Source organism: Phoca vitulina, unplaced genomic scaffold (assembly GCF_004348235.1).
Source record: "Phoca vitulina isolate PV1807 unplaced genomic scaffold, GSC_HSeal_1.0 scaffold39, whole genome shotgun sequence".
NCBI classification, from domain to species: Eukaryota; Metazoa; Chordata; class Mammalia; order Carnivora; family Phocidae; genus Phoca; species Phoca vitulina.
In genome coordinates this window covers 9948508-9974094 of record NW_022589742.1, presented here as the reverse complement: position 1 = coordinate 9974094, position 25587 = coordinate 9948508, and the positions used below count along the sequence as shown (strand labels likewise).

The 25587-nt window shown below is 42.1% G+C and overlaps 1 protein-coding gene and 1 non-coding gene across 3 annotated transcripts; both read right to left on the bottom strand.

Annotated features, from left to right (window-relative positions):
- Positions 1–14943: 14943 nt before the first annotated feature.
- On the bottom strand, positions 14944–24448 carry RBMX (RNA binding motif protein X-linked). Of its 2 annotated transcripts, XR_004302291.1 has the most exons (11): positions 24285–24448; positions 23039–23168; positions 22732–22838; positions 22029–22200; positions 21313–21465; positions 20677–20791; positions 20456–20581; positions 20273–20355; positions 18415–19642; positions 17427–17510; positions 14944–16736 (listed from the first exon to the last, which is right to left on the bottom strand). XR_004302291.1 is itself a non-coding variant. In XM_032428327.1 (9 exons), exons 2-9 carry the CDS (start codon positions 23145–23147, stop codon positions 19332–19334), a joined length of 1176 nt encoding a protein of 391 aa, XP_032284218.1. In that variant the 5' UTR covers positions 23148–23168; positions 24285–24448; the 3' UTR covers positions 17519–19331. The 2 variants fall into 2 exon arrangements, 1 of the variants encoding a protein (XP_032284218.1); XM_032428327.1 differs by lacking the exons at positions 14944–16736; positions 17427–17510 and having other exon boundaries at positions 17519–19642.
- On the bottom strand, positions 22919–22990 carry LOC116647224. Its single transcript, XR_004302303.1, has one exon. It is a non-coding gene; the product is annotated as a small nucleolar RNA SNORD61 (small nucleolar RNA).
- Positions 24449–25587: the final 1139 nt, after the last annotated feature.

The following is a 25587-nucleotide window of genomic DNA, read 5'->3' as shown; positions in this document are numbered from 1 at the left end:
TAGACCTGATGAGTGAAAAGCAAAAGTACCCTGGATGCCCTAAGACATATGCACTCTAGAGAAGCAGAGATAAACCTTACAAAGATTCACTGATAAGCCACATGAGTGAAGTTTTTAGAAATCTAGGGTCTGGGAAAGGCCGAGACATTTCCTCCAAGGTGATTTTGAACTTTGAAACTCCTCCCTCTAAGAAAGGGTATAAAAGTGGACCTCTTCGGGTCTGGAAGAAACATGTTCCACCATTGGGAATACTACACTGGTCCATTTATTGGATGAACTAGAAGGCTACTAGTCTTGAATGAGGGCCAGTGCAAGAAAGGGCTCTGTAGCAAGTTCAAGCTGTAGTAAATGCAAATCTGCCACTTGGGTCAGATGATCCAGAAAGTTCTATAAGACTAGAGGCATCTGTGGGTTTTGTTTTTTTTATAGTTTTGGTTTTGGGTGTTTTTTGTTTTTTTGTTTTTTGGTTTTTTTTTGTAATCACACCCAACGTGGAGCTTGAACTCAAAAGTCACATGCTCTTCTGACTGAGCCAGCCAGGCACCCCAAAATATATCTGTGGTTAAAAAAAAAAAGTGCTGGGGCACCTGGGTGGCACAGTCAGTTGGGCAACCGACTCTTGGTTTCGGCTTGGGTCGTGATCTCAGCTCAGGGTCATGGGATCAAGCCCCAGTCATAAGTTTGCACAGGCCCAGCAGCAGTCCATTTTAAGATAAAGTGGTACACGCAGCAGAATTAGGCTCAGGCAGGCCCAGGGGGCACAAGTAAGCTGCAGGAACAGGTGATCCAGACACGTAAGTCACCCACCACTCTTGTACCGGGACCTCTCCTTCAACTCACACCTATAGGCATACAGAAGGGGGAGCATCCCTTAGGACCATCTGACATAAAAGGAAAGAACTCAAACTTGGTTCATGGATGGGTAGGCTCAGTTTGGGTTCAAGCTGAAAATGTGTAGGTGCTTCCCTCTGGCCACACTCGAGGATTTCTATGAAAGACACGGGCAGAGCTTTTGGTGGTACACTTGGTCATCCACTTTGCGTGGAAGAAGTGTCCTGGGGTTATAACATATATTGGTTCATGGGCACAGTGGATGGTTTGGTTGGCTGGTCAGGGGCTTGGGACGGAAAGATGGAAAGACTGGGGTAGAGGAGGTCTGAGGAAGAGGCATGTGGGTGGACTTAGAGGAAAGGCACCACATGAAGGTTTTGTCTTTTCACGATAACACCCACCAGAGAGCAGAAGCAGCACTAAATGACCAAGGAGACAGGACGAACTGGCCAGCTGGTATCAGCCACGGTGACAGAGATGGAGGCTATGCACGGGCCCAGTAGCATGGTCTTCCTCTTGCCAAGACTGATCTACATATTGCCGTGGCCAAATATCTGACCTTCCAGCAACAGAGACCGACACTAAATCCCCAATATGGCACCATCCCTTGAGGATAACAACCACTGACTTGGTGTCAAAATGATTTTATTTTGACCCCTTCCCTTTGGAAAGGTCAGTGGTTCATTCTGGCAGAGACTGACACATATGTCAAGTATGGATTTGCCTTAACTGCCCACAAGGAAGGCCTCAGCCAGCACCACTATCTACGGGTTCACAGAACATCTGATCTATCAACATATACCAAATTCCTAGTTCCAAATTCACAATTCAGCATGTCACTCCTCCTCCCAGGGAAGAAAGTAAGTGAAGGACACAGAGAAGTGTTACTTTAATAAATGTCCCTCTACCTGAAAACTGAGGGAATAAGTAACCCCCCTTGTCTCAGGGTGGGTTCTCCAGAAGCAGATGCTGAGATGAGAATTCATGTACATGGAATTTTTAAAAACTGACTGATTGATTAACAGAGAAAGAGCACGGTGGAGAGAGGCAGGAGAGGGACAGAGAGAATCTTAAGCAGACTCCCCGCTGAGCACAGAGCCCAACCCGGGGCTCAATCTCATAACCCTGAGATCATGACCTGAGCCAAAGTGAGACACTTAACCGACTGAACCACCCAGGCACCCCCATATACAAGCAATTGACTTAAAGAAGTGTTCCCAGGAGAACCTGGTAAGAGAATGGAGGAAGCTTAACAGGAAACAGGAAGAAGCTAAACAAGTGTATAACTTCTGGCAATATCCCTGTGGAGGATTGCTTCAGCATGATCCACCAGGGGGACTCTGAGCATAAATCGTGCTTCAGAGTTTGTCTCTACTTGAGCCAAAGGAACCAAACTTTCATACTCCCACATCGGCCAGTCATGGTGTAAAGACTGTCCATGGCTTGCAGGGGAGGACGAACAGTATTGTGTAAGGGTGAACGTCAACTCATAGGCATTGCCAGCTCTCCGCATGTGCAAGCAAAACAGCTCCATGAACCACCCCCAGACATTCCCACAAATAATGTTGGATTACTTATCTGGGCACCCCATAGCCCAGTCAAGTTGACACATAAAATTAACCATCACAGGTACCTTGTGGTTTGGAGGAATTGGTACTTATCTTCTAAGTTTTCAAATTTATGAGTGCCAAGTTGTTCCTGATACTCCCTTTTTTTATCCTTCCGGTGTCTGTAGGATCTGTAGTTTGATTCCTGATACTGGTATTTATGTCTTCTCTTTTTATCTTTGTCTAACTTGCTAGAGGTTTATCGATTTTATTATTTTAGAAGAATCACTTCTTGTTTCACTGATTTCTCTATTGTTTTCCCGTTTAATTTCAGTGATTTTTTAAGAGAGAGTGAGCAGGGGCAGGGGAGGGGAAGAGAGAGTGAGGAGAGCGAGGGAGAGCGAGAATCTTAAGCAGGCTCCATGCCCAGCACAGAACCCGATGCGGGGCTTGTTCTCACGACCCTGAGATCATGACCTGAGCCAAAATGAAGAGTCACATGTTTTTTGTTTTTTTTTTTTAAAGATTTCATTTATTTATTTGACAGAGAGAGACAGCGAGAGAGGGAACACAAGTAGGGGGAGTGGGAGAGGGAGAAGCAGGCTTCCCGCTGAGCAGGGAACCTGATGCGGGGCTCGATCCCAGGACCCTGGGATCATGACCTGAGCCGAAGGCAGCCGCTTAACCGACTGAGCCACCCAGGTGCCCCTAAGAGTCACATGTTTAACCAACTGAGCCACCCAGGCGCCCCTCAATTTCAGTGATTTTTGTCCTTATTTTTATTATCTCCTTCTTTCTGCTTTCTTTGGTTTCATTTTGCTTTTTGTTTTCTAGTTGCTTAAAGAAGGAAACAGGTTATTGATTTGAGAACTTTCCTCTTCTAGTTTTTTTTTTTTTTTAAGATTTTATTCATTTATATGACAGAGAGAGCACAAGCAGGGGGAATGGAAGAGGGAGAAGCAGGCTCCCTGCTGAGCAGGGAGCTCGATGCGGGGCTCCATCCCAGGACCCCGGGATCATGACCTGAGCTGAAGGCAGACGCTCAACCGACTGAGCCACCCAGGTGCCCCCCTCTTTTCTATTTTTAAAAAAATTTCTCTTTCATGGGATTGTAGAATGGTTTCACTTTGGAAAAAAATTTTGTATTAACTCAAAATGGTAAAAATGAGTTACTGTATCAGGAGAATTGAAAACATATGTTTACACAAAAACCTGCACAGGAATATTCACAGCATTATTCATGATAACCAATAAAAGTACAAACTACTCAAATGTCCATCAGTTGTTGAATGGGTAAACAAACAATGTAATATTATTTGATTAATAAAAGGAATGAAGTACTGGGATGCCTGGGTGGCTCAGACGGTTAAGTGTCTGCCTTCGGCTCAGGTCATGATCCCGGGGTCCTGGGATGGAGCCCCGCATCGAGCTCCCTGCTCAGCGGGGAGCCTGCTTCTCCCTCTCCCTCTGCCTGCCGCTCCCCCTGCTTGTGCTCTCGCTCTGACAAATAAATAAAATCTTTGGGGAAAAAAAAAAGGAATGAAGTACTGATAGATGCTACAACATGGATGAACCTTGAAAACATGTTAAGTGAAAGAAGCCGGTCACAAAAAGACACATATTGTAAGATTCCATTTACATGCAAGAATAAGCAAATCCACAGAAACAGAGAGTAGATTACTTATTTCTAGGGCCTAGGGGAGAGAGGAACAGGAGGAATGGGAAGTAACTGCAAATAGTTACGGGGTTTCTTTTTGGGGTGATAAAATTAAATTAGTGGTGATGGTTGCACAACTCTGTGAATATACTAAAAACCACTGAATTTCACTTTAAAAGGGTAAACTATATCTCAAAAAATTTCCCTTCCAGCACTGCCTTAGATGAGTCCCACATACTTTGATACGTTGTATTTTCATTCAATTCTATGTATTTTAAAAATTTCCTTTGAGATTTTCTCTTTAATCCATGGATTACCTAACAGTGCTAAAGTTTTATTTCCAAATGTTCATCGATTTCCCTGTTGCATTTCTGTTACTGATTTCTGGTTTGGTTCCATTACAGTTAAAGAGAACATATTTGGGTGTGGTAGGCTGAATAATGGATCCCCACAAAGATGTCCATGTCTTGATCCTCAGAACCTGTGAATGTTATGTTACACGGAGAAGAGGAGTTAAGACTGCAGAAGGAATTAAAGTTCCTAATCAGTTTACATAAAATAGGGAGATCATTCTGGATCATCCATATAGGTCCAATCAAACCACAAGTCCTTAAAAATAGAAGACGGGAGCAGAAAAGGTCTGAGAGATGCAACGTGACAAGGACTCAACCTGCCATTTCTGACTTTGAAGATGGAGGAAAGGGGATATAAACCAAAAAATTGGTAGCTTCTAGAAGCTGGGAACATTCCCCAGTTTACAGCCTGTAAGTAACATGGTCATTAATTCTATAACCTACAAGGAAATGAAATCTGCCAACCACCCAAATGAGCAAGGAAACGGATCCTCCTGGTTGTTTCATTAGTTTGTCCAGTTTTACAATTGCTTATGGTGGGAAAGCAGGTTTCATACCAATTACTCCATCACTGTCAGAAGTGGAAGTTGCTTGGTTTACTCTTCTGTGTGTTATACTTCAATATTGTTCATGTTTTTAAAAAGTTAAAGATTACTACCACACACAGGTAGAATCAATCACCAAGGGCTTACCCCTCAGAAATAAAGGCTTAGGTCATACCACCAAGTAAATACCACCATTAACTGAGGTAAAAGGGAAATAAAATGGATTTTAGAAAGAACATTATAAATACCAATATAGTGGCGCCTGGGTGGCTCAGTAGTTAAGCGTCTGCCTTCGGCCCAGGTCATGATCCCAGGGTCCTGGGATCGAGCCCCGCATTGGGCTCCCTGCTCCCCGGGAAGCCTGCTTCTCCTCCCACTCCCCCTGCTTGTGTTCCCTCTCTCGCTGTGTCTCTGTCAAATGACTAAATAAAATCTTTAAAAAAAATAAAATAAAAAGGGGCGCCTGGGTGGCTCAGTCGTTAAGTGTCTGCCTTCGGCTCAGGTCATGATCCCAGGGTCCTGGGATCGAGCCCCGCATCGGGCTCCCTGCTCCGCGGGAAGCCTGCTTCTCCCTCTCCCACTCCCCCTGCTTGTGTTCCCTCTCTGGCTGTGTCTCTCTCTGTCAAATAAATAAATAAAATCTTTAAAAAAAAATAAATAAATAAAATAAAATAAAATAAAAAAATAAATACCAATATAGTCTTGTGACCAGTTACTAAAGCAAGTGTTGTAGATTCCACTCTAATTTTGTCCCCTGCTCTATCATACTCGTTTCCTCCCAATACTTTACATGGAATATTTGGAGATGGGGCACCTGGCTGGCGCAGTCAGTGGAGCATGGGCCTTGGGGTTGTAAGTTCGAGCTCCACGTTGGGTGTAGAGATGACTTAAAAATAAAATCTTAAAAAAAGAATGGAGATGCCTGGGTGGCTCAGTCAGTTAAGCATCTGCCTTCAGCTCATGATCCCACGGTCCTGGAATTGAGTCCGGCATCGGGTTCCCTGCTCAGCACGGAGTCTGCTTCTCTCTCCCTCTGCCCCTCCCCACTGCTCATGCTCATGCTCTGTCTCTAATAAAATCTTTAAAAAATAAAATTAAATTTAAAAATTTTTAAAAAGAATGTTTGGAGATAAATGTAACATTTTTAGTCCATATATTGGAGAATATGAAGATAAGCCCCCAGAGATTTTGCACTTGGAAGTTGAATGTAATTATTCATGAAACTTTAGAGTGTCTTTCTTTGGGGTGGCCATGAAGCAATATATTTCGGGATATATGCAAAATAAAGTGTGTTAGGCGAACACATTTTTTAAGAATGAGAAAAGTATATTCATTCATTCAACACGTATTTGTTGAACTCCTACTGTGGCAGGCACTCACTTAGGCTTTTGGGATACATCAATGAACAAAACAGGCAAAGTTCCCGGATCTCATGGAGATTATATTCTAACAGAGGAAGACAGAAAATAAACAATGGATATAATAAGTAGGCAAATTACATGGTATGTAAGAAAGGAATAAGCATTATGGGGGGGGGGGAATAGAGCAGGGTAATGGAGCTCAGGCATGCTGGGAATGGGGTGAAATGGGGTGGACAGATGCAGTAGTAAATAGGACAGTCAGGGGAAGCCTCATTGAGGGGGTGGGTGAGACGTGAGCAAAGACTTAAAGAGAGGTGAGTGAGTCAAACGGTTATCTGCAGCAGGTGGTGGGTCGGAAGTCCAAGCAGGCCCTACTGCGTTCTCTGCTTTGGGTAACACGTCAGGCTAAAATCAAGGTGTTGGCCAGGCTGGGCTGGGGGTATTCTCTGGAGCTTCTGGGGAAGAATCTGCTTTAAAGCTCTTTTGGGCTGATGGCAGAATTTAGTTCCTTTCCATTGCTGGCTGTCAGCCTGGGGCTGCTCTCAGCTTCTAGAGGCTATCTTTATTCCTCGATATGCAGCCTCCCTTACATTTGCAAGCAAGCAAGAGTAACACGCAATCCTTCTCATGCTCTAACCTCTGACTTCCTCTTTTGCTACCAGCCAGAGACAAGCTCTACTTTTTTTTTTTTTTTTTTTTAAACATTCTCTGCTTTTAAAGAACTCATGTGATTATACTGGGCCTACCTAGATAATCTCCCTTTTGATTAACTCAAAGTTGACCGATTAGTAACCTTAATTATATTATCTGCAAAATCCCTTTTACTTTTTATTTTAGTAATCTCTATACCCAATGGTGGGGCTCGAACTCACAACCCCAAGATCAAGAGTCACATGCTCTTCCAACTGAGCCAGCCAGGTGCCCCTCCCTTTTACCTGTAACATAACACAATCATGACTATGACATATCATATTCACAGCCTTGGCTATTAGGGAGAGAAATCTGGGGAGCCACTTTGGAATCCTGCTTACCAGAGACACAAAAAGTAGTAGAAAACCTGAATAGACCTGTATCTACTCGAGAAATTAAATCTAAAATAACAAAAAACAAATTAATAAACAGAAAGCAGAATCAGACCTATAAATCCAGAGAACAAGCTGATGGCTGCCAGAGGGGAGGAGGATGGGAGGCTGGGCAAAATGGGTGAAGGGGCATGGGAGGCACAGGCTTCCAGGATGGAATGAATACGTCACAGGAATAAGAGGCACAGTGTAAGGAATATAGCCAATGACACTGTAATAGCAACGTCTATCCTTGCGGTAAACACAGCATAATGTATAAACTTGTCCAATCACTAAGTTGTACACCTGAAACTAACATTGTGTGTCAACTAGACTCAAATATAATTTAAAAAATAATTTTAAACACTTTAAAATATAAATTTGCAATAAAAAAATCTTCCCATAGAGAGCATTCCAGGCCCAGATTTCATTAGTGAATTCTATCAGACATTTAAAGACAATGCCAATCCTAAACACACTTTTTTGGAAAACAGAGAAGGAAACATTTTCTAATTCATTTTATGAGGCCAGAATTACCCTTCATACCAATTATCGACTTACTGCCTCTCAGCTCCAAATTCACATCTTGCTTGCTCTGTGAAAATCAATCTGGGGGGCCTGGGTGGCTCAGTCGGTTAAGGGTCAGACTCAGTCATGAGAACAAGCCCCAGGGCAGGCTCCGTGCTCAGCAGGGAGTGTGCTTCAGGAATCTCTCTCCCCCTCCCCACTCGCACACGCTCTCTTGCTCTCTCAAATACATACATCTTTAAAAAAAGAAAATAATCTGAACCCTTTAAATATTTTCCCTTTGCCAGCTGGTGTGTAACAGTATATAAAAGTTAAACTTGTTTCCTCTCTTCTACTACTATCAATACTTCTGGCCACCAAACGTGGGTTTTTTTTTCCCACATTGATGCATTCTCTGGCAACAGGTGGGTGGCCTGCAATTCAATTCTATCTACCTAGAGTTAGCATCTACAAGGGCTCAGTCCCACAAGACTGCCTCACTTAAGATGCCAAGGACAAGTCTGGGCCTCCTATACTTCTATCAGATTCCTGCCACCCCTTCCTCGGGTTTGATACTTTTCTAGGACAGCTCATAGAGCTCAGGAAAAAAAAGCTGTACTCACGATTAACCATTTATCATACAGGACACAACTCAGGAACAGCCCAACTGAAGAGATGTATAGGGCAAGGAATGGGGAAGGGACACGGGGTATGCGTGCCCGCCTCAGGCAGGGTATACCACCTCCCCACCAACTCCACGTGTTCACCCACCAGGAGGCTCTCCAAATCCCCTTGGTTAGGTTTTTCTGTTAAGGTTGCATTACGTACATATGACTGACTAAATCATTGGCCACGGTGCTTGGCTCATCCTCCACTCCTCTCCCTTCCCAGAGGTCAAGGAGGTGGAGCTGAAAGTTCCAATCCTCTACAATCACATAGTCAGTTCCTCTGGCAACCAGCCCCCATCCTTAGGGACTTTCCAAAAGTAAATTGAATTAACATAAACTCGGGTGTGGCTGAAAGGGGCTAGTTAGGAACAAACAAAAGACATTCTTTTCACCTTTACCACTCTAGAGTTATTTCAGGAACTGGGGACAAAACCCAAACAGAAGATGCTTAACCTTTATCACTCCAGAGCTGTTTCAGGAGCTGGGGATGAGAAGACCAAAAGATGTTATTTCTTAATCTATCACAGTAGCACATTAGGGGGGGCGCCTGGGTGGCTCAGTCGTTAAGCGTCTGCCTTCGGCTCAGATCATGATCCCAGGGTCCTGGGATCGAGCCCCACATCGGACTCCGCACCGGGCTTCCTGTTCGTCGGGAAGCCTGCTCCTCCCTCTCCCACCCCCCTTGCTTGTGTTTCCTCTCTTGCTGTGTCTGTCAACTAAATAAAATCTTTTAAAAAAAACAAAACAAAATAGCACATTAGGTTTTGTCAATAAAGGGCAAAGAGACACTGCAGAGAGAAAAAGGGTTTTGCATCCGAGTTCAGGTATGCTTGCTTGGCAGCTCTTACAGGATGGGCTTCTCTAGCCTGGGCAACTCCTCCAGGCCTAGCTCCTGCAGTGAGGGCGCGTTCCTCCAGCCTCAGGCCCTTCCTGTGCTCAGGAGGTTGTCCAGGCACAGCAGCTTCCCCAGGCGGCCTCCCAGTATCTCAGGTGAGAGAGACCGCTCTCCGTAAGAACCACCTTCTCCGGTACCCTAGAAAACAGTTCTAGTAAGTTCTGCAGGTTGGGGAGGGGGACCACAGTGACTTCTCTAACCATGGCCACAGCCCGGTATTCTTTTATTATTAAGAGTTCTCTTTACTGGGGCGCCTGGGTGGCTCAGTCGTTAAGCGTCTGCCTTTGGCTCAGGTCATGATCCCGGGGTCCTGGGATCGAGCCCCGCCATCGGGCTCCCTGCTTCTCCCTCTCTCTGCCTGCTGTTCCCCCTGCTTGTGCTGTCAAATCTTTTTAAAAGTTTCTTTACTTAGTAATCCATCTTCCCCATGCATATTAAATCTTTATATCAAAACTTCACTGTTGAAACGACTGCATGGTTTCTCTTCTGATTGGCACCAAATACTGACTTGACCTAGAGAGACCCTGGAGTGACAACTGGAGATGAACCCACACCAACAGGATCTGAGGATCAGTTTGTTCAAGGCTTTGGGCTTGAGTGCAGTGTTCCTTGCAAATGGGAACTAGGATGGTATAATTCATGGCATGTAGGAGCATCACAATTAATCAAGAAGTGCTAACTGAAGCACGCGCTCTGAGAGCCCAAAAGCTTGCTGCACTTAACCCTTGTACCAGTAAGGTGACCATAAAGACTGGAGCATTGCGTGGTTTCTTTTGTGTTCACCTGAACGCTTACAAAGAAAAAAAATTACAAGCTCAAGTCCATTAACTCGCAGCTCCAATCACAGTCTGAGAATCAAAGTTTCCATGACTTATTTCTTGTAGTCACAGGGCTGATAGTCCTGAAAAATCAACTGTACAGGGTGCCGAATAACGACGACAGTTGAATTCAGGCTCAAGTTTCTCATATGAGAGGGCAGGGGTTGATAAGGAATGAGACCCTGCTGGACACTTCTGTTTGGACCCAGATGAAACGGACAATCTTTAACCTCCAAGTCATCCTGAATCTCCCTTACCAGCTGAAGCAGACTGCCCTGCAATGCCTGCAAATAAGCCTTCCTCTGCTTAAAAACCCTGTGATAACCTCACGTGGGGCACACTCCTTGAAAGGGGGGGCTCTATTCTCAAGATCCACCACAACCGCCTCCCCCTGCCACTAGAGTTCCATAACTAGGGTCAAATCTCAGCATCCTCCAGGCAGCCAGGTGTACACTACAACCCAGGAAGAAACCGCTTCTACACCAAACTGGAGTGGATAGGCAAAATACAGGGATGCACACCATTAAATACTATAACTAGAAGCACTGGACCAGGTATGTACTGGCAACATGGCTAAATCTTCAGAACACAATGATGAGCCGTTACAAGAAACAAGATATTTAACACAACACAGCATTTCAGTGGGTTAAAAATAAGTGCATATAAAACATCAACATACATTAAATACATTAGAATGGTTGCCACTGTGGGGGGGGGCGCCTGGGTGGCTCATTCGGTTGAGCGTATCTGCCTTAGGGCTCAGATCATGATCTTGGGGTCCTGGGATCGAGTCCCATGTCGGGCTCCCTGCTCAGTGGCAAGTCTGCTTCTCCCTCGCCCTCTCTCCCCATGCTCCTGCTATCTCTTTAAAAGAAAGAATGGTTGCCACTGGGGAAGGGAAAATGGTAAATGGGAGTGGGAATTAAAAATGTGAAAATGAAATGAGAAGGGCCCTGTATGGATTAATCACCATAACGTACCAAAAAAAACTGAGGACTATGACTCATGGGCGAAAAAAAAAAAGAAAAGGGAAGAACCTTGGCTTATAATAGGGACTTCCAGTCCTTGACAAGATTCTAACATAAGGTGCTGGGCTCCTTCCCCCAATTCCAGCCCTGAAGATGAACACACAAGAGGAAAACGGACAGATGATGAAATCTACTTATGCAGCATTTACCATGTGCCAGGCACCACTAACTCATTTAGCCCTCATGCTCTGAGATAGCCCATGCTAGGAGACAGATACTCTTCTCCCCATTAAACAGGTGAGGAGACAAGACGACGTTAAAGTAAATTGCCTCAGGCCACACAACTGGTAACGCTGGAGGTCGAATTTGAACTCAAGATAGTCTAGATAAAACTGAGGAACACCTACAGACTAGAGAAGATGAGTCTAGGGCAGGGATGGAGGTCAGAAGACAGTGGCCTAAAATGGAAGAGGGGTAGGCACCACAGACAGAAGAGAGATCAGAAGGAATTTCTAACTGTGCCCCCCCTTTTCTCCCTCCCCCAACATTACTCTGGAACCAGGCTTCTCCACCTCATCACCATGTTAAGACAAAGAACAGCAGTGCCAAGCCAGCTGGAGGTGGGTTACATTAAGGCAGCACTGAGGCCACTGCAGTGAGGAGCCTAGCACGTGTGAGCACACAGGCCGATCAGCTCCCACCCCCCCAACACACACACAGTGAAACCCCAACCCCACATCTTATTTTTTTAATTTATTTATTTGACAGAGAGAGACAGCGAGAGGGAACACAAGCAGGGGGAGTGGCAGGCAGAGGAAGAAGCAGGCTTCCCGCGGAGCAGGGAGCCCGATTTGGGGCTCGATCCCAGGACCCTGGGATCATGACCTGAGCCGAAGGCAGGCCTCTTCACCAACTGAGCCACCCAGGTGCCCTGAACCTCACATCTTAAACCAGTAAATACACCCTAGACCCTCAAAGGCAGGACTGTGGCCAAGATTTCCTTGAGGAATCTGACTAGCCCAAGAGGAAAAACCTAAAGTCGCTGGTATCAGGGGTTCCCCAACAAACAGCCCCCACAGTGAAGCTCAGAGTTGAAGAGCCCTCAGAACTTACAAACAAGTTCATCTATTATAATCATGAGCACAAAACCAAAAATTTCCACTTAAGAAAGCCTCTAAACATAGAAGATGGAATCTGAAGTAAAATAAAAACCCAGCAACAGAAACTGAGGAAAAAACATTCCACAGAAAAAAAAACAACTTTTCAAAAATTAGTATCTTTTAGGGCGCCCGGGTGGCTCGGTTGGTTAAGCAATCTCCCTTCAATTCACGTCATGATCCCATGATCCCAGGCTCCCTGCTCGCGAGAGTCTTGCTTCTCCCTCTGCCTCTCCCCCTCCCCACCTCAGGCTTGTGCGCTGGCTCTGGCTCAGTGTCTCTTAAATAAATAAAATCTTTAAAAATAGGAAAAAAAAATCAGTTATCTTTAGACAGCTTACAATATAGAGCTACAATAATCAAGATCAGACATGTCAATAAAAATGTATGGTAACGGTTCCTACAAACACATAGACATAGTAATTCAATGGAAGAACAGTCTTTTCAACACATACTAGAATGGATAGCTTTATTTAAAAAAAAACTTCAATTCTTACCAAAAAAAATCAATTCAAAATGAATTACAGACCTAACAAACTTAGAACTACCAGACTTGTAATACATATACCAATGTTAATCTCTTAATTTTGACAAATACACCAAAACTACGTAAGATGTTAAAATTAGGGCAAACTGGGTGTAGGATATATAGGAGCTCTATGCTATCTTCGCAACTTTTCTGTAAATTTAAAATCATCCCCCAAAAAAGTTCATTTTTTTAAAAAGTGCTCAGCATTAGTCATCAGGGAAATGCAAATTAAAATCTCAATGTGATACCACCCCACCCACCCACTAAAATGGGTAAAATGAAACAGATCAACAGCAGCCAATGTTGGAAAGCAACCAGAACACGCATAAATTGCTAGGAGAGCATAAAATGGCACACTCTCGCAACACTACTCAGCAGTTTAAAAATTAAACATATATAGTCTACCCTATTACCTCATCAATTCCACTCCAAATTTTATCCAAAATAAATGAACTATATGCCCAAGACTGGACAATATTCATAGCAACATTATTTCTAAGAGCCCCAAACTGGAAGTCCAGATGTCCAGCAAAACAGATGGACTATATATACACTGTAAACTATACACTAGAATTCTCTGCACTAAAAAGGTACGAATACAACTACATGGATCAATCTCAAAAACATGCCGAATGCAGCTAGACACAAAAAGTACACTGATGTAAGATTTAATTCATATGAAGTCCTAAAATATGCACATCTACCCTGCAACAAAAGAAATCAGGTCAATTTTCTCTGGGCCTGGGAGAAGAGACACTGACTGGTAAGGGGCACATAGGAACTTTTTGGAAGGAAATATTCTGCCTATTGATAAATGGGTTATACAACTCTTTTCCAAGACTGATGAAACTGAACACAAGATCTGTGTGCATTTCACTATAAATTTTTTTAAAAAATAGAAATGCCACTCATTCATCAGAGATACATAAATTTAAACAATGAGATACAATGTGCCCACCAGAATGGCTACATTTAAAAGTAGCAAGTACTGATAAGGGCACTGAGTAACCTCAGAGTGGGTAGCAAGTTAAATGTTACAACTTCGGAAAAATGGCAACTTACTATGAATCTATCTACCCTATGATCCAGCAATTCCAAACAGAAGTGTTTTCATCTAATTATGCACAGACTTACATACTAGAACATTCACAGAAACTTTATTTGTAATAGCCAAGAGCTGGAAAAGGTCCAGGTCTCCATCAACAGGTAAACTGTACCATGCTTATACTTGGCAATGTTAACTACAGATACACGTGGCAGAATCTTAAAAGCATTTTGCTAAAAAAAAAAAAAACTTTTTGCAAGGCTCCACTTTTATGATTACATTTAGCTGCTCTAGAATAGACAGAACTAGTCTACATCTTTGCAAAAGCAGGGCAAGAATTTTCTAGGAAGACGTCATAAGGTAACTTTGCTTGGGTGATAGCGATGTTCTCTATCTTGAGAGTACATGTTTTGCCAAATTTCATGGTACACCGATTTAAACATTTCAGTTTAACATTCATCTTCAAAATCTGTAAATATTGAGCTCATTGATACAGGTGTTTTTAGGGAAGCACATTGATGTGTGCAACTTAATTGATGAGAAGGACTGGCTTTTCTAGAGTAACTGCTGTGGAGCTAAGAAACTTAAATTTACAGGACAATACCTAGGGCTTTATTCTGCCATCCTAATGTTCAACAGACATTACTTTCCCATGTGATTACTTCTCAACTGGCTAAATAACCCAAATACCAAGTTTTAGGTGCAGATGAATTTAATGCATATAACGGGTACCCCTAGAATGGAGGCTGCCCCCGTGGTCTGGCCCATGTCATAAATCTAAACCTGTCAAGATGTTTGGATGCACTCAGAGGAAAACTAACACACCCAACAATCCAACTCAGCTTCACCTTCTATCGGACCTCATAGCCAATCAATGCCTTTCTGCACCACCCCTTCCAATGCTCTGATACTCATTCATGCACCCAACACCCCCCCCCCCCCCCCAACCAGAAGCGGAGACTCCACCGGGCCCTGAACTCCATGGGTTGTCTTCCTTTGAATAAAGGACAAAGGTCACTAAACTTTTAGTTTTAACAGTATACCAGGAGTCAAATGTACACAGAACAGTGGACAAAGGCAGAGAATGTTGTCAATACACAAGTATACTATTCATATGGTGCTGAGTTTTAACAGCACTGCTGAAGGCCCAAATTAGGATTCACTACCAAACTGAGCTAAAATGGACCGGTTTTCCCCCAAGAGTTAAGCAGAAGCACCAGAGTACATCTTTGGTCTTTTAACTTCTAGTTCTTTGATGTCACTGCTCCCATTTACCCACTTAGGGATAAAGATTAAATGCCATCACCTCAATTACCTGGATACCTACACCTGAAGCTCACTCCCCTAATAAAGGGGGCCTAGTCACAAAACAGGCCACCTTGGTTGACTATGTTCCATGGCAACTGCTCAAAAGTGAAGTGCATGAGAAGTCGAGTTTGCGGGAGGGGGACAGGTGGACAGCGTATTGAAAAGCCTGAAGTCCTTATTACAAAAAAATAAAAAGAACCCAGGGGCCACAAAAAATGCATGTTAAGTTTTATTAAGTTTCAAATACAAAACATTCCAAAAAGAGAAAAGTGATCTATAATATCTAAGTCCTATATTCAACTACCAGTTAAACAAAACATTCTTTATCATTCTGTTTTACAACCAGTATAAAGCCGGAAGAATCAAGACGGATTCTTTTTCCAATGGGGTAGTAAGTCTGCTGGGTCAGTAAACTATTTGCCAAACAGCGAATGGTCATTTAGGTATGCTTAATTTGAATTTAGTATTCATGTTTATTATGATTAATTTCTATGTTCTACACTATTTTCAAGATATCTAAATAAAATCTCCAGAGCCAAGAAGTCATCAGAAGCATAATCCCAAGTAGTTTACATTACAGGAGGACTGAAGAAGACAGCTATGTTAAATGCAACAACTACTTAAATTTGGTCAATACCCTCATCATGGTCTGTGATTAGAAGAGCCTGTCCAATGAGGATTACAAATTTTTGGACTATTTCTCACAGTTGCGAAGATTAAACACGATAGCACTGATTTTACTATGAAAAAAATCTCGTAAGTTTTTGTACTTAGTTCTTCTAACCCAACAACTCAAATCCAGTCCCTTTGAGAACATTATCAGCTTTATATACTATCGACTCTAGTCTCCAACATGACTGGTTTCCATGACAGGTGGTGGGGGTAAAGCAGGCTTACAAACAGTACAGTTAAAAAAAAAGCAAAGTGGCCCAATTGTTTCCAGTTCTTCAAGTGTGCTTTCAATCATTTCAGCTATGTTTCCAGTTACTTTAGTCTCCAGACACTACTCCTCCCTTCGCTTTATAGCTGAACCCTACTTCTGGATAAACTATACCAAATGTTCCACTTGCTGAAACATCAAACAGTTTAATGGATAGAGAGTTACCACTCATGCCTTTCATTTTTCTACTTCAAATTTCTGACAGTCAGCGATAATTAGGAAGTTCTAAATTGCAGAGTTGTCCCCAGGACTTTAACAAAAGGAAAGCCAAAGCTGTAAAATCCACATAAAGAACCACAAGAACTTACTACCTCCACTTACCAATTTCCTTAACGGCTCCCCTTTATCTGGTCAATTACTTTTTTTTTTTTAAGTAACTACCACTCCCTAGTTAAGTGCTAACCAACACTGATGCCTTCCTTCCTTAGATCCACAGGAACCCCTGAAGGCAAAAATCTATTGCCTGCACCAAACCAATTCTGATGAGTACTGCTTATGCAACTGTTGTGCCTTATCGACAATCAGCATTCTTCTGCTTCAACAACTCTGTAAAATGAAAAGCATGTGATCAGATCACAAGATATTCTTTTATTCTAGAAATTACTCCCCCTCTTACCCATTCTTAAATACATACTTTATTGCTTTAACTGGCAATAGAAACATTTGCTTTAAATTACAAGCTCTAAAATGCAATCGAAAATACTCTTACAATTCCTGTTATGCCTTTGGTAATACTGAGTATTAACTAGGTCATCATTACACCTGTTAACACTGCTACTCCAAGTGGGAACTGAGAAGCAGTGGCATCTGTTCTCCCTGTAGTCAGTTTGTCAATTTGTGTTTTGTCCACATACCAAAACACAAAGTGTACACTCCAATCAACCACTGCTTATGGGGACTATAGTAGCAAGCTTTATACATTTAAATATGAATTATAAAGGACCTTAAGAGATACAAACTTCCAGTTACAGGATAAGTAACTCCGCTGAAAAACACAGAATGCAGGAAAAAATGCCAATATTATATGACTGAGCCACTAATGGAAATATACCTGCTTAAAATACTTTGCCCTACGTTCTAATGGGTAAGTTAACGTACCAGGTGTTACACATTACAGCACTTTATCCTAATCCACAAGTTAAGATTATACCCCTTCACAGAAAACTTACAAGTATCACAGGTATGCAAAGTAGAAAAGCTCTTACACCTATAAAGGCCACAGCTTTTAAAACTTACCTTAGCATTTGATTTCTCTTGCTGCCAGCTTTATCTAGTGTGAATAAATCAGCACTCCAACCATTAATGACCAAAATCCTCAACCTGTAAAAATTAAATATGTAACTAGTTATCTCTCTTAAAGGAAAATCTTCAAAACTTGCCTACAACTGCTCTTTTCCAGAAAGAAAAGGCAAGTTCAGACTTGCAGCTTAACTTTATTTCATGTTCTACTAATTCTCAAAGTGGTGGAAGATTCACTGGCTTGGGATGGACTGGAATGGCTTAAAATGGTTAAGTTGCATGGCTTATGGATTCTCATTCTGTTCCAATGGTGCACTGCCATGTTAAATCCATAAGTTGAACGGACAAAACTTATTTGAAGGAATAAGTGCAGTGTAAGGATTTTAGTTGGAGGTCTTCAAGTTTACTATATTCAAGAGCATCTTTTTCAACTTCATGGCTGGACCTGGGTCATGCTGCCTCAGGTTTTGCTTTTTAAAGACCACTTGCAATAGATTTTCTCCATACAGTGTAGTTTCATAGAACTAAAAACAAGTCAGGCATCCAACTAAATGTCAAGTTTGCAATGGCTTACAGGGGCAGAGAGTGGAACCCCAAACTTAAGCCATTTCCTATATTGACTAAAAGGCTATTTTGAAAAATGTTAAAACATATGAAGCATGTTTAAAGGTCTTCATCAAAAATACTTAAAAAAAAGAAAAAAAAAAAAAAAGACACCCCCTCCCCAAGCCCCAGATCGCCATTGGTAAACAACAGCTGTATTAAGGCCTTTAAGTGTCATACATGCTTTAAAAAAAAAAAATCCATGTGTTGAATTTGGAGGACTTCTAATATGCTATCGAACACTTTGCTTTTCCAAAAGTTTTTTTTTTTTAAATCTAGAAAGCATTTCCATTGCCATGAGGTACAGTATGTCTCACTGTACTATGAGGAAGGTAAGTGTTCAAGCTCGACTTAGACGGAAAAACTAGTTTGCTTTGCTTACCATCTTTGCTGTTTCACAGGCATTTGATGCTTTAAATCTGATGTGGAATGCTGATAGATTCACTTTTTAGAAGTCATAAGCCTTTGAGAAGTTGGAGATAACTTCATTGCTTATCTATTTTCTCCTTTGCAATCAAGCTGTTCCTTAAAAGTGAGACACTACAGAGTTGCAAAAATTTGAAACAGTAAGAGCAAGCACCGTTTGCAGCTTCATGGTTGGTTTTGGCCAAACTTTTTATTTAGTATTCTGTAGTTGCTTAACACACACTTAAATGGTCTTATTGGGGGAGGGGGAAGGGGAGGTTCTTGTAGATTCCCAAGGAAATGTCAGAAAGGCAAAATATGGCCAGCATTATCCATTTGCTTTTTTGGGTTTACTGGGTGAATAGCACTTTCCTTACATAAGCATCTGATCTCAGGTTTTTCATACTGAGAACATTGAGATTTCAGTTTGAAGACACTCTGAAATCCTAGAGTAGCATACCCCGACCACCCTCTAATAGCTAGCTTGTTTATATAGGCAGAAGGATTCACCTCTCCATTTTAGATGGCTAGATGTTTGTGGAAGGTCTTAGAATTGCTTTGCCTCATTTACTGGGAAAAATCAGATATACGAAGTGGCCTTTAGGGACACTTTTAACTTGAAAAATTACAACACTAGTACACAAGTCAAGTCTTAACACATTTAACATTTGCTTATTGAAAGCAATGTCATAAAGTCAAATAAGATTAAACAGGTTTTACTTTTTTTTCCCTCACAAGAACATAAAAATTATGGAAGGGGAACTTAACAGGAAATTTAAAAAAAGGTAACACAATTTTTCCTTTTAGTAGTCCTTGGGTAGTTATGACAGAAAAGGTTCCACTTTTTTGTTTGTTTCTTTGAACAGGGATTTTGGTCCAAAGTTTTGTTTGTTTTTAATATCTGCTTCTGCCTCCCCCTCTATCAGATCGGCTTCCTCCACGGCCACCACCTCTTGGTGCTCCGCGGCTTGAACTGCTGTAGGAATCACGTGGAGGAGGGTACCCCCTTTCCATAGAAGGGGGAAGCCCTCTTTCTTGTCTGCCAACCCGATCACGACCACTTGAGTAGAGATCACTTCGGCTGCTTGAGTAACTGTCTCGACTTCCACCATATCCGTCACGTGAGCTGCTGTAATCATCATAGCGACTGCTTCCACCATAAGATGGCGGGGGCCCTCGTGTAGGTGGAGCACTACGTGAGTTACCTGCAGGGTCAATGGTCAGGTAATATGGCAACACTATAAATTGTATATATACAACATTTAAATCTGAATTTACAGAATTCTTGTATTAAACGTTTACTTTCTTAAATGGGAGGTTTTAAACTCTGCCATTGCTGGCCATTAACAGGGATTTGCTCATCTGCTGAGATACGGAAATGGATGGGTTTTAATGTTTGTTTGAAAAGACTGAAGACGGTGTGTATTTCAAGAGGATATTCCAGACAGCTTGTTATTTTATAGTAGACACTCAGACACTTTCCAGTGATAAGTTGCAATTTTGAACTGTAGACTTTCCTTCATATTGCAATGGTAAACATTTGATCTTGTTAATAAAATTTTTAAATTGTATTTTCACTGTTGGGGGAAAACACATAAGGCTGCCAATTTAAGCAAGCAAAATCCCCTCCAAAGCAAGCAAACAGCCTCAAAAAAAAAAAACTCAGAAAAAACAAAAGCCCCTCACAAAACTAGGAAAAGCCCAGCTGATAAAGTTACCCCTTAAAAGCAAGCAAATATCCCTTAAAAAGCAAGCACCACACAGCCTAATAAAGTGGCTCATGAACCTAAAAACTCAAGCTGGTGATATTCAAAGACCCTCAACCAGTATCTTACCATAACTCTCATATGAATCTCTGTAGGAACCTCCACTTGGATGATCTGAATAGTCACGATCACGACCATAGCCATCTCTATCACTAAATCCAAGAGAAAAACTTGTTTAGTTACAGGGCATCAATCTTCAGAGCAATTTCATTTTTTACAGCAAGCTTGTGGCAAGCAGCAATATTACTTTACCTATAGCCTCTCGATGGGTAGTCATCACGTGAACTGGAATGACCATAATCACGGTAAGTATAATCTCTTGGTGGTGGTGCATAATCTCTTGTATCACGAGAACTTGGGTAATCTCTGCTTGAATAGCTACAAAAACAAAATTTAACTTGGTTCACACTTTTGAAAAGTTCTTCTTTCAACCTCAATTATTAGTAAGACAAACTACCACATTTGTCCGTTACCTGTCTTTAGTAGAGTATCCATCATCTCTTGGGGACAAATAAACATCTCTACGAGAGGGCAGGGGTTCCCTTCGAGGTGGGCCTCCGTAACTATCTCTTCCGCGTGACACAGGAGCTTAAGGGAAAAAAAACCCATTTTTAAAATATACCCAAAATGGAAAGCTAAAATGTGCATTTACATTCAGGCAATGAAAAGCAGGGATTCAAATAAGACAGTATGGTCCTAAATCAAGACGTTTCTTCTTTAAAATTTCCTACTCACAATCTTTTCAGTACTTACAACCTTATGTACCTAGATTCCCCTCTAGTCCATGAGTCAGTTTCATAAGCATCATTTTTATATTTAGAAGTTTATTTTATTTTATATTGTTTAAGATTTTGAGAGAGAGAGCAAGAAAGAGCACAAGCAGAAGGGAGGGGAAGAGGGAGAAGCAGGCTCCCCTCTGAGCCAGGAGCCCTACATGGGGCTGGATCCCAGGACACTGGGATCATGACCCGACCTGAACGCAGAAGCTTAACAGACTGAGTCACCCAGGCCCCCCTAAGTTTTTTATTTTAAAGCATCATTTTTGAAATTCACTTATCAATCCTTTGTTATAGTGGTAGAACAGATTGTTCTATAAATCCAGCATTTACCTCTTCCTCCCATTCCACTGCTGCTTCGAACTGGTCCTGAAGGGGCAGATCTTTTAGGAGGAGGACCACCACTTCGTGGTGGTGGTCCTCTTTTTACTGGAAGTGGTCCCCTGGAAGAACTCATGTTAAAATTCATGGAATAGCCACCATCATCTACGTTGAAATAGAAAAGAAAAACATGTTAATTCTAGCATCAATAAGATGTTTCTTTGCTGTATCAATGACCATTTTCTGTTTAGTTGGGGAATCTTGAGTTTTTACTTGCCCAAGACTACCAAGCATAAGGGAGTCTACACAGACTAACAAAACAAAACTGAAGTGTAGTCTAAGTTGCTTCAAAGAAAAATACAAATTGTTTCATTTTTATACACTTAAAAAGTATTTATTATCAAAAATTTTCTGCAAATTCTGGATAGTTTTGTTGCCCATGGTTTCATTTTTTTATTATTTAAGTAATCTCTACAACCCAACATCGGACTCAAACTCATGCCCTGTGATCAAGAGTTGTCAGTCAGGTTCCCATTCATTGTTTTTTTTTAAATACTAACTTAGGATGCCTTCTACGTTTCTCTTAAGTCATTAGGACTTTGGTAAATGAGGTGTTCAGAGTATCAAAAGCTGGAGAATTTACAACAGGACTTAACCAATGCAGACTGGCGTGGGGTTTGCAGTTCCTAAAATTCTCCAACAAGCCTGGGGTAGACTCAAGTCATTACCCATGTGCCCTCCACGTGAGGGAGGTCCCCTGGTTCCTCCACTTCCTCCTCTTCCGCCTCTAAGACCTCTTGGAGGGCCTCTGCTTCTTGGAGGTGGAGGTGGTCCACGTCTACCACTTTCAAATGATGGTTTAGTGGCCTGTTCTACTTTGATGGCTTTTCCATCTAAGGACTAAAGAATATCAAAATGGTTAATCGCATCCTTATTTAAAGAGATCTTGCAGATCCATTCACTATGCATTGTGACACCAATGTGCCCTCCAAAATGAGGTTTTTAGGTAAATTTAGCTCACCAATTAATCTGAGAAAAGTGATAAAATACAGGGTCATTTTTCCATTCAAAGTTTTTTAGAACGATACTGATCAGTTGAGCCCCAACATAAGGTGAATCCATCACACTGCTGGTCAATAAAATTTAAAAAGCCAGACAGTCAACTTGTTATCAAATGCGATAACCGAAAATAAAAACCAAGTTACCAAGTCATCTTATGGATTCTAGATAACACACGGTCATATATAATTTTCTGAACTGAAACAATCTAATAAGAGTATAATCCACAACTTTGCAAAATTGGAAATTACAAAGGGCAAAGATTAGAGGGTTCTGGAAAGGTATACATTCAAACACAACTCAAGAACTTCCCTAGACCAGACTTCAGTAACACTGTTTATGCACTAGGAAACAGTTATTGTGCAATCTCACCTTTCCATTCATGTCTCTGGCTGCATCCTTAGCATCTGCTGGGCTCTCAAAGGTGACAAAAGCAAATCCTCTCGATTTGTTGGTTTCACGATCTTTCATCAATAGAACTAAAAAAGTAGTTTTTTTGGGGGGGGGGATAGTGTTACTCTAGTTCGAATTAAGTAACAGAAGTGCGCCTACAAAATGTAAGCTCAGAACTTCTTAGAGGACAAAACAGTGTATCATTTCAGACGATCAACGCAATCAAATACATCATAGCTTACATTTTTAATTTTAACAGCTCCCTATATGCTTTCAGACAACTCACCTTCCACTATTCGTCCATATTTGCCAAATACTGCTTCAAGGGCTTTTTCATTTGTTTCTGTATTGAGGCCACCAATGAAAAGCTTTCCTGGGCGATCTGCTTCAACCATTTTTTTCCCCCTGGTGAGAGACTGTTGAAAACGAACAGTATTACCTCCCTATATAAAGTTCAAGTTTATGGGACACAAGTATATTTACTGGTGTATCTTTCTTGTTTTTACTAAAATCATTTCTTCTACTGCAGACACCAAAAAGTATTCGTTTCTAAGCCTCAGCAGGAAACCAATTTAAGTAGTTTAGTGACAGCGGAGTTTACATTAAACTAGTTAAAAAGGCCAATTTAACTAACACCTTCATTCTTAATCCACCTTGGCAATTTTAATTAGGTAACAGCTACTCAGCATTTGAAAAAGCAATTCTAGTTTTAATCCTATTTGTGTTCCCTTTTAAAGATTCAATTATCACATTCCCAATTACCCTAATGGTTTTTTAAAGTGTATCGCCTCATTCAAGGTCACACAGGCCAGACGCAGGTCCTCTTCCAAGAACTTTGCCTTTCCGCCTTTCCTCATTAGGATTCTCTAATCAATCTAAGCAGAAATTTAAAGTTTGAGCCAAGTTTTACCTCCTCTTCTTCACCAGCCCCCAACCCCGCCGAAAAGGTTCTTTTAGAAGAAAAACAAAAAAGGTTTCAGGATCGTTTCATAACGGAAGGTGGAAGCGCGCATCGTATCACTCAACACTCCATGACTGCAGCAGAACCCAATTAAAACCCGTCATTAAAAACCGCGTGGAAAACACAAAATGGCGACACTTGGAGTCAACCCAGAAAAACCTACATTGGTCAGGGAAGTAACTTTTGCCATCAGCAGTGGCTGGGAAAATTCAAAGGGCTTCCTCTCCAAGGCCGCCAATGAACAAGGACCCGCGTAAAAGCGCACGTGCCCAGCCGTAGCGCCAGCGCCATCCCAATGCAGATACCGCGGTGGCGCGGTCTGCCCTCGTCCCGTTCCAGCCGCGACCTCCGGCACCACCCCCGCAGGCGACAGCCAAACTTTCTCGAGAGGCACACAACGGAACGGAGTCCCCACGTCTGTTTTCCTCGGACACGCGCAGCTTTATCAAAATAGGTCGGCACCTTTCGGTCTTAAAATGGCGCCCGCCACCCCCATCTCCAGGGAGATAATCCCAAGTTCTAACGTGGCAAGAAGGTACGAGAAACGGAAGAAGGGAAGGGTAACACGTACCGGAGGGGTGACGACGGTTCCAAGCTCCTACGAGCTCGCCGGCAGGGGCTTCGTAGCAGCTCAGCACGAGGGAGTGCCGCCGGTGCCGAGAACGGAAGAGGGAAGCCGCTAGCACTACTGCGCAACGAGGGCGAACAAAGGAGACAGCAAACTTTATACTGCCCGGGAACGAGGCTGAAGGACCCGGATGGAAACCGAGCTTAGAATTTGAAACGCAAAGGGAGGGGGAGCGGTTCCCAGTCTCCCCATTGGCTGTCTTCTCTGTCATTCACTCCTTGCTCCTCCCCTTTCCCCGGGCCCTCCGCGTTCTAGCCGGCGCCCGTTTCTAACCGTTTTCCCAGCCCCCACCCGTGCTCCACAAACCCGCGTTTTTGCTGTCCGCTAATATGGTTCAGGGGCTAGCTACATTTAATACCGAACTGAAATTTATTGCATATTCTAGGGGGCCGGACGCGGTGCTGAACTTTATACCCATTAACTCATTTAATTCTCAAAACAATGTGATGAAGATAGATACTCCTAACTATGCTAATTTTGCGTAAATGGGAAACAAGTTTAGATAATAAAATACGTCTTCCCAAAATATCTTCAATAAGAATTTTTAGTGAATGGGGAAAATTCTGATAAATGAATGTCACTTAGGGAGGGAAAAAAAGTACAAAACAGCAGACAGTTATTTCATATAGAACAATTACTGAACACCTACTAATAAAAAGCAGGCTCTGGGCTTGCCTGTGAGGATACAACCCAGAATAAGCGAGACGAAGGAAAGGAGGCACTTACTTCGAAGGTAAAACTACCAAATTTGGCAAATAAAAATACAGGACGCCCAGTTAAGTTTGAATCTCAGATAAATTTTTTCAGCATACGTATGTCCCAAAATCATATACAAAAAACTTACTTGATGTTTAACTCAAATTTAAGTGGGCATTGTGTATTTTATCGGTGCCAATCTACTCGTGTTGGGGGGATTACAAAAATTTAAAATTCTCTATTTAAAAACCAACGAAAACAATTTTAATACAAATACCAAAACAATTACATGTTGTGATTAGTGCCAGGGAGGAAGTAAACTAGGTGCTTTGGTAGACGATATATGGGAGACCAAATTTGATTTTAGATGTCACATCAGATCTGAATGGAGAAAAGAAACTAACCATGGGAAAGCTTTTCAAGAAGAGAGAGCACTAAGCAGAAAGCACAGATCAAGAGAAAGAGATCCAGGGTGACAGCAATTTAAGGGGCATCAAGAGAGGGAACCAAGGAGGTAGGCAGAATCTTTGAACCCATTAAAAGATTGCAG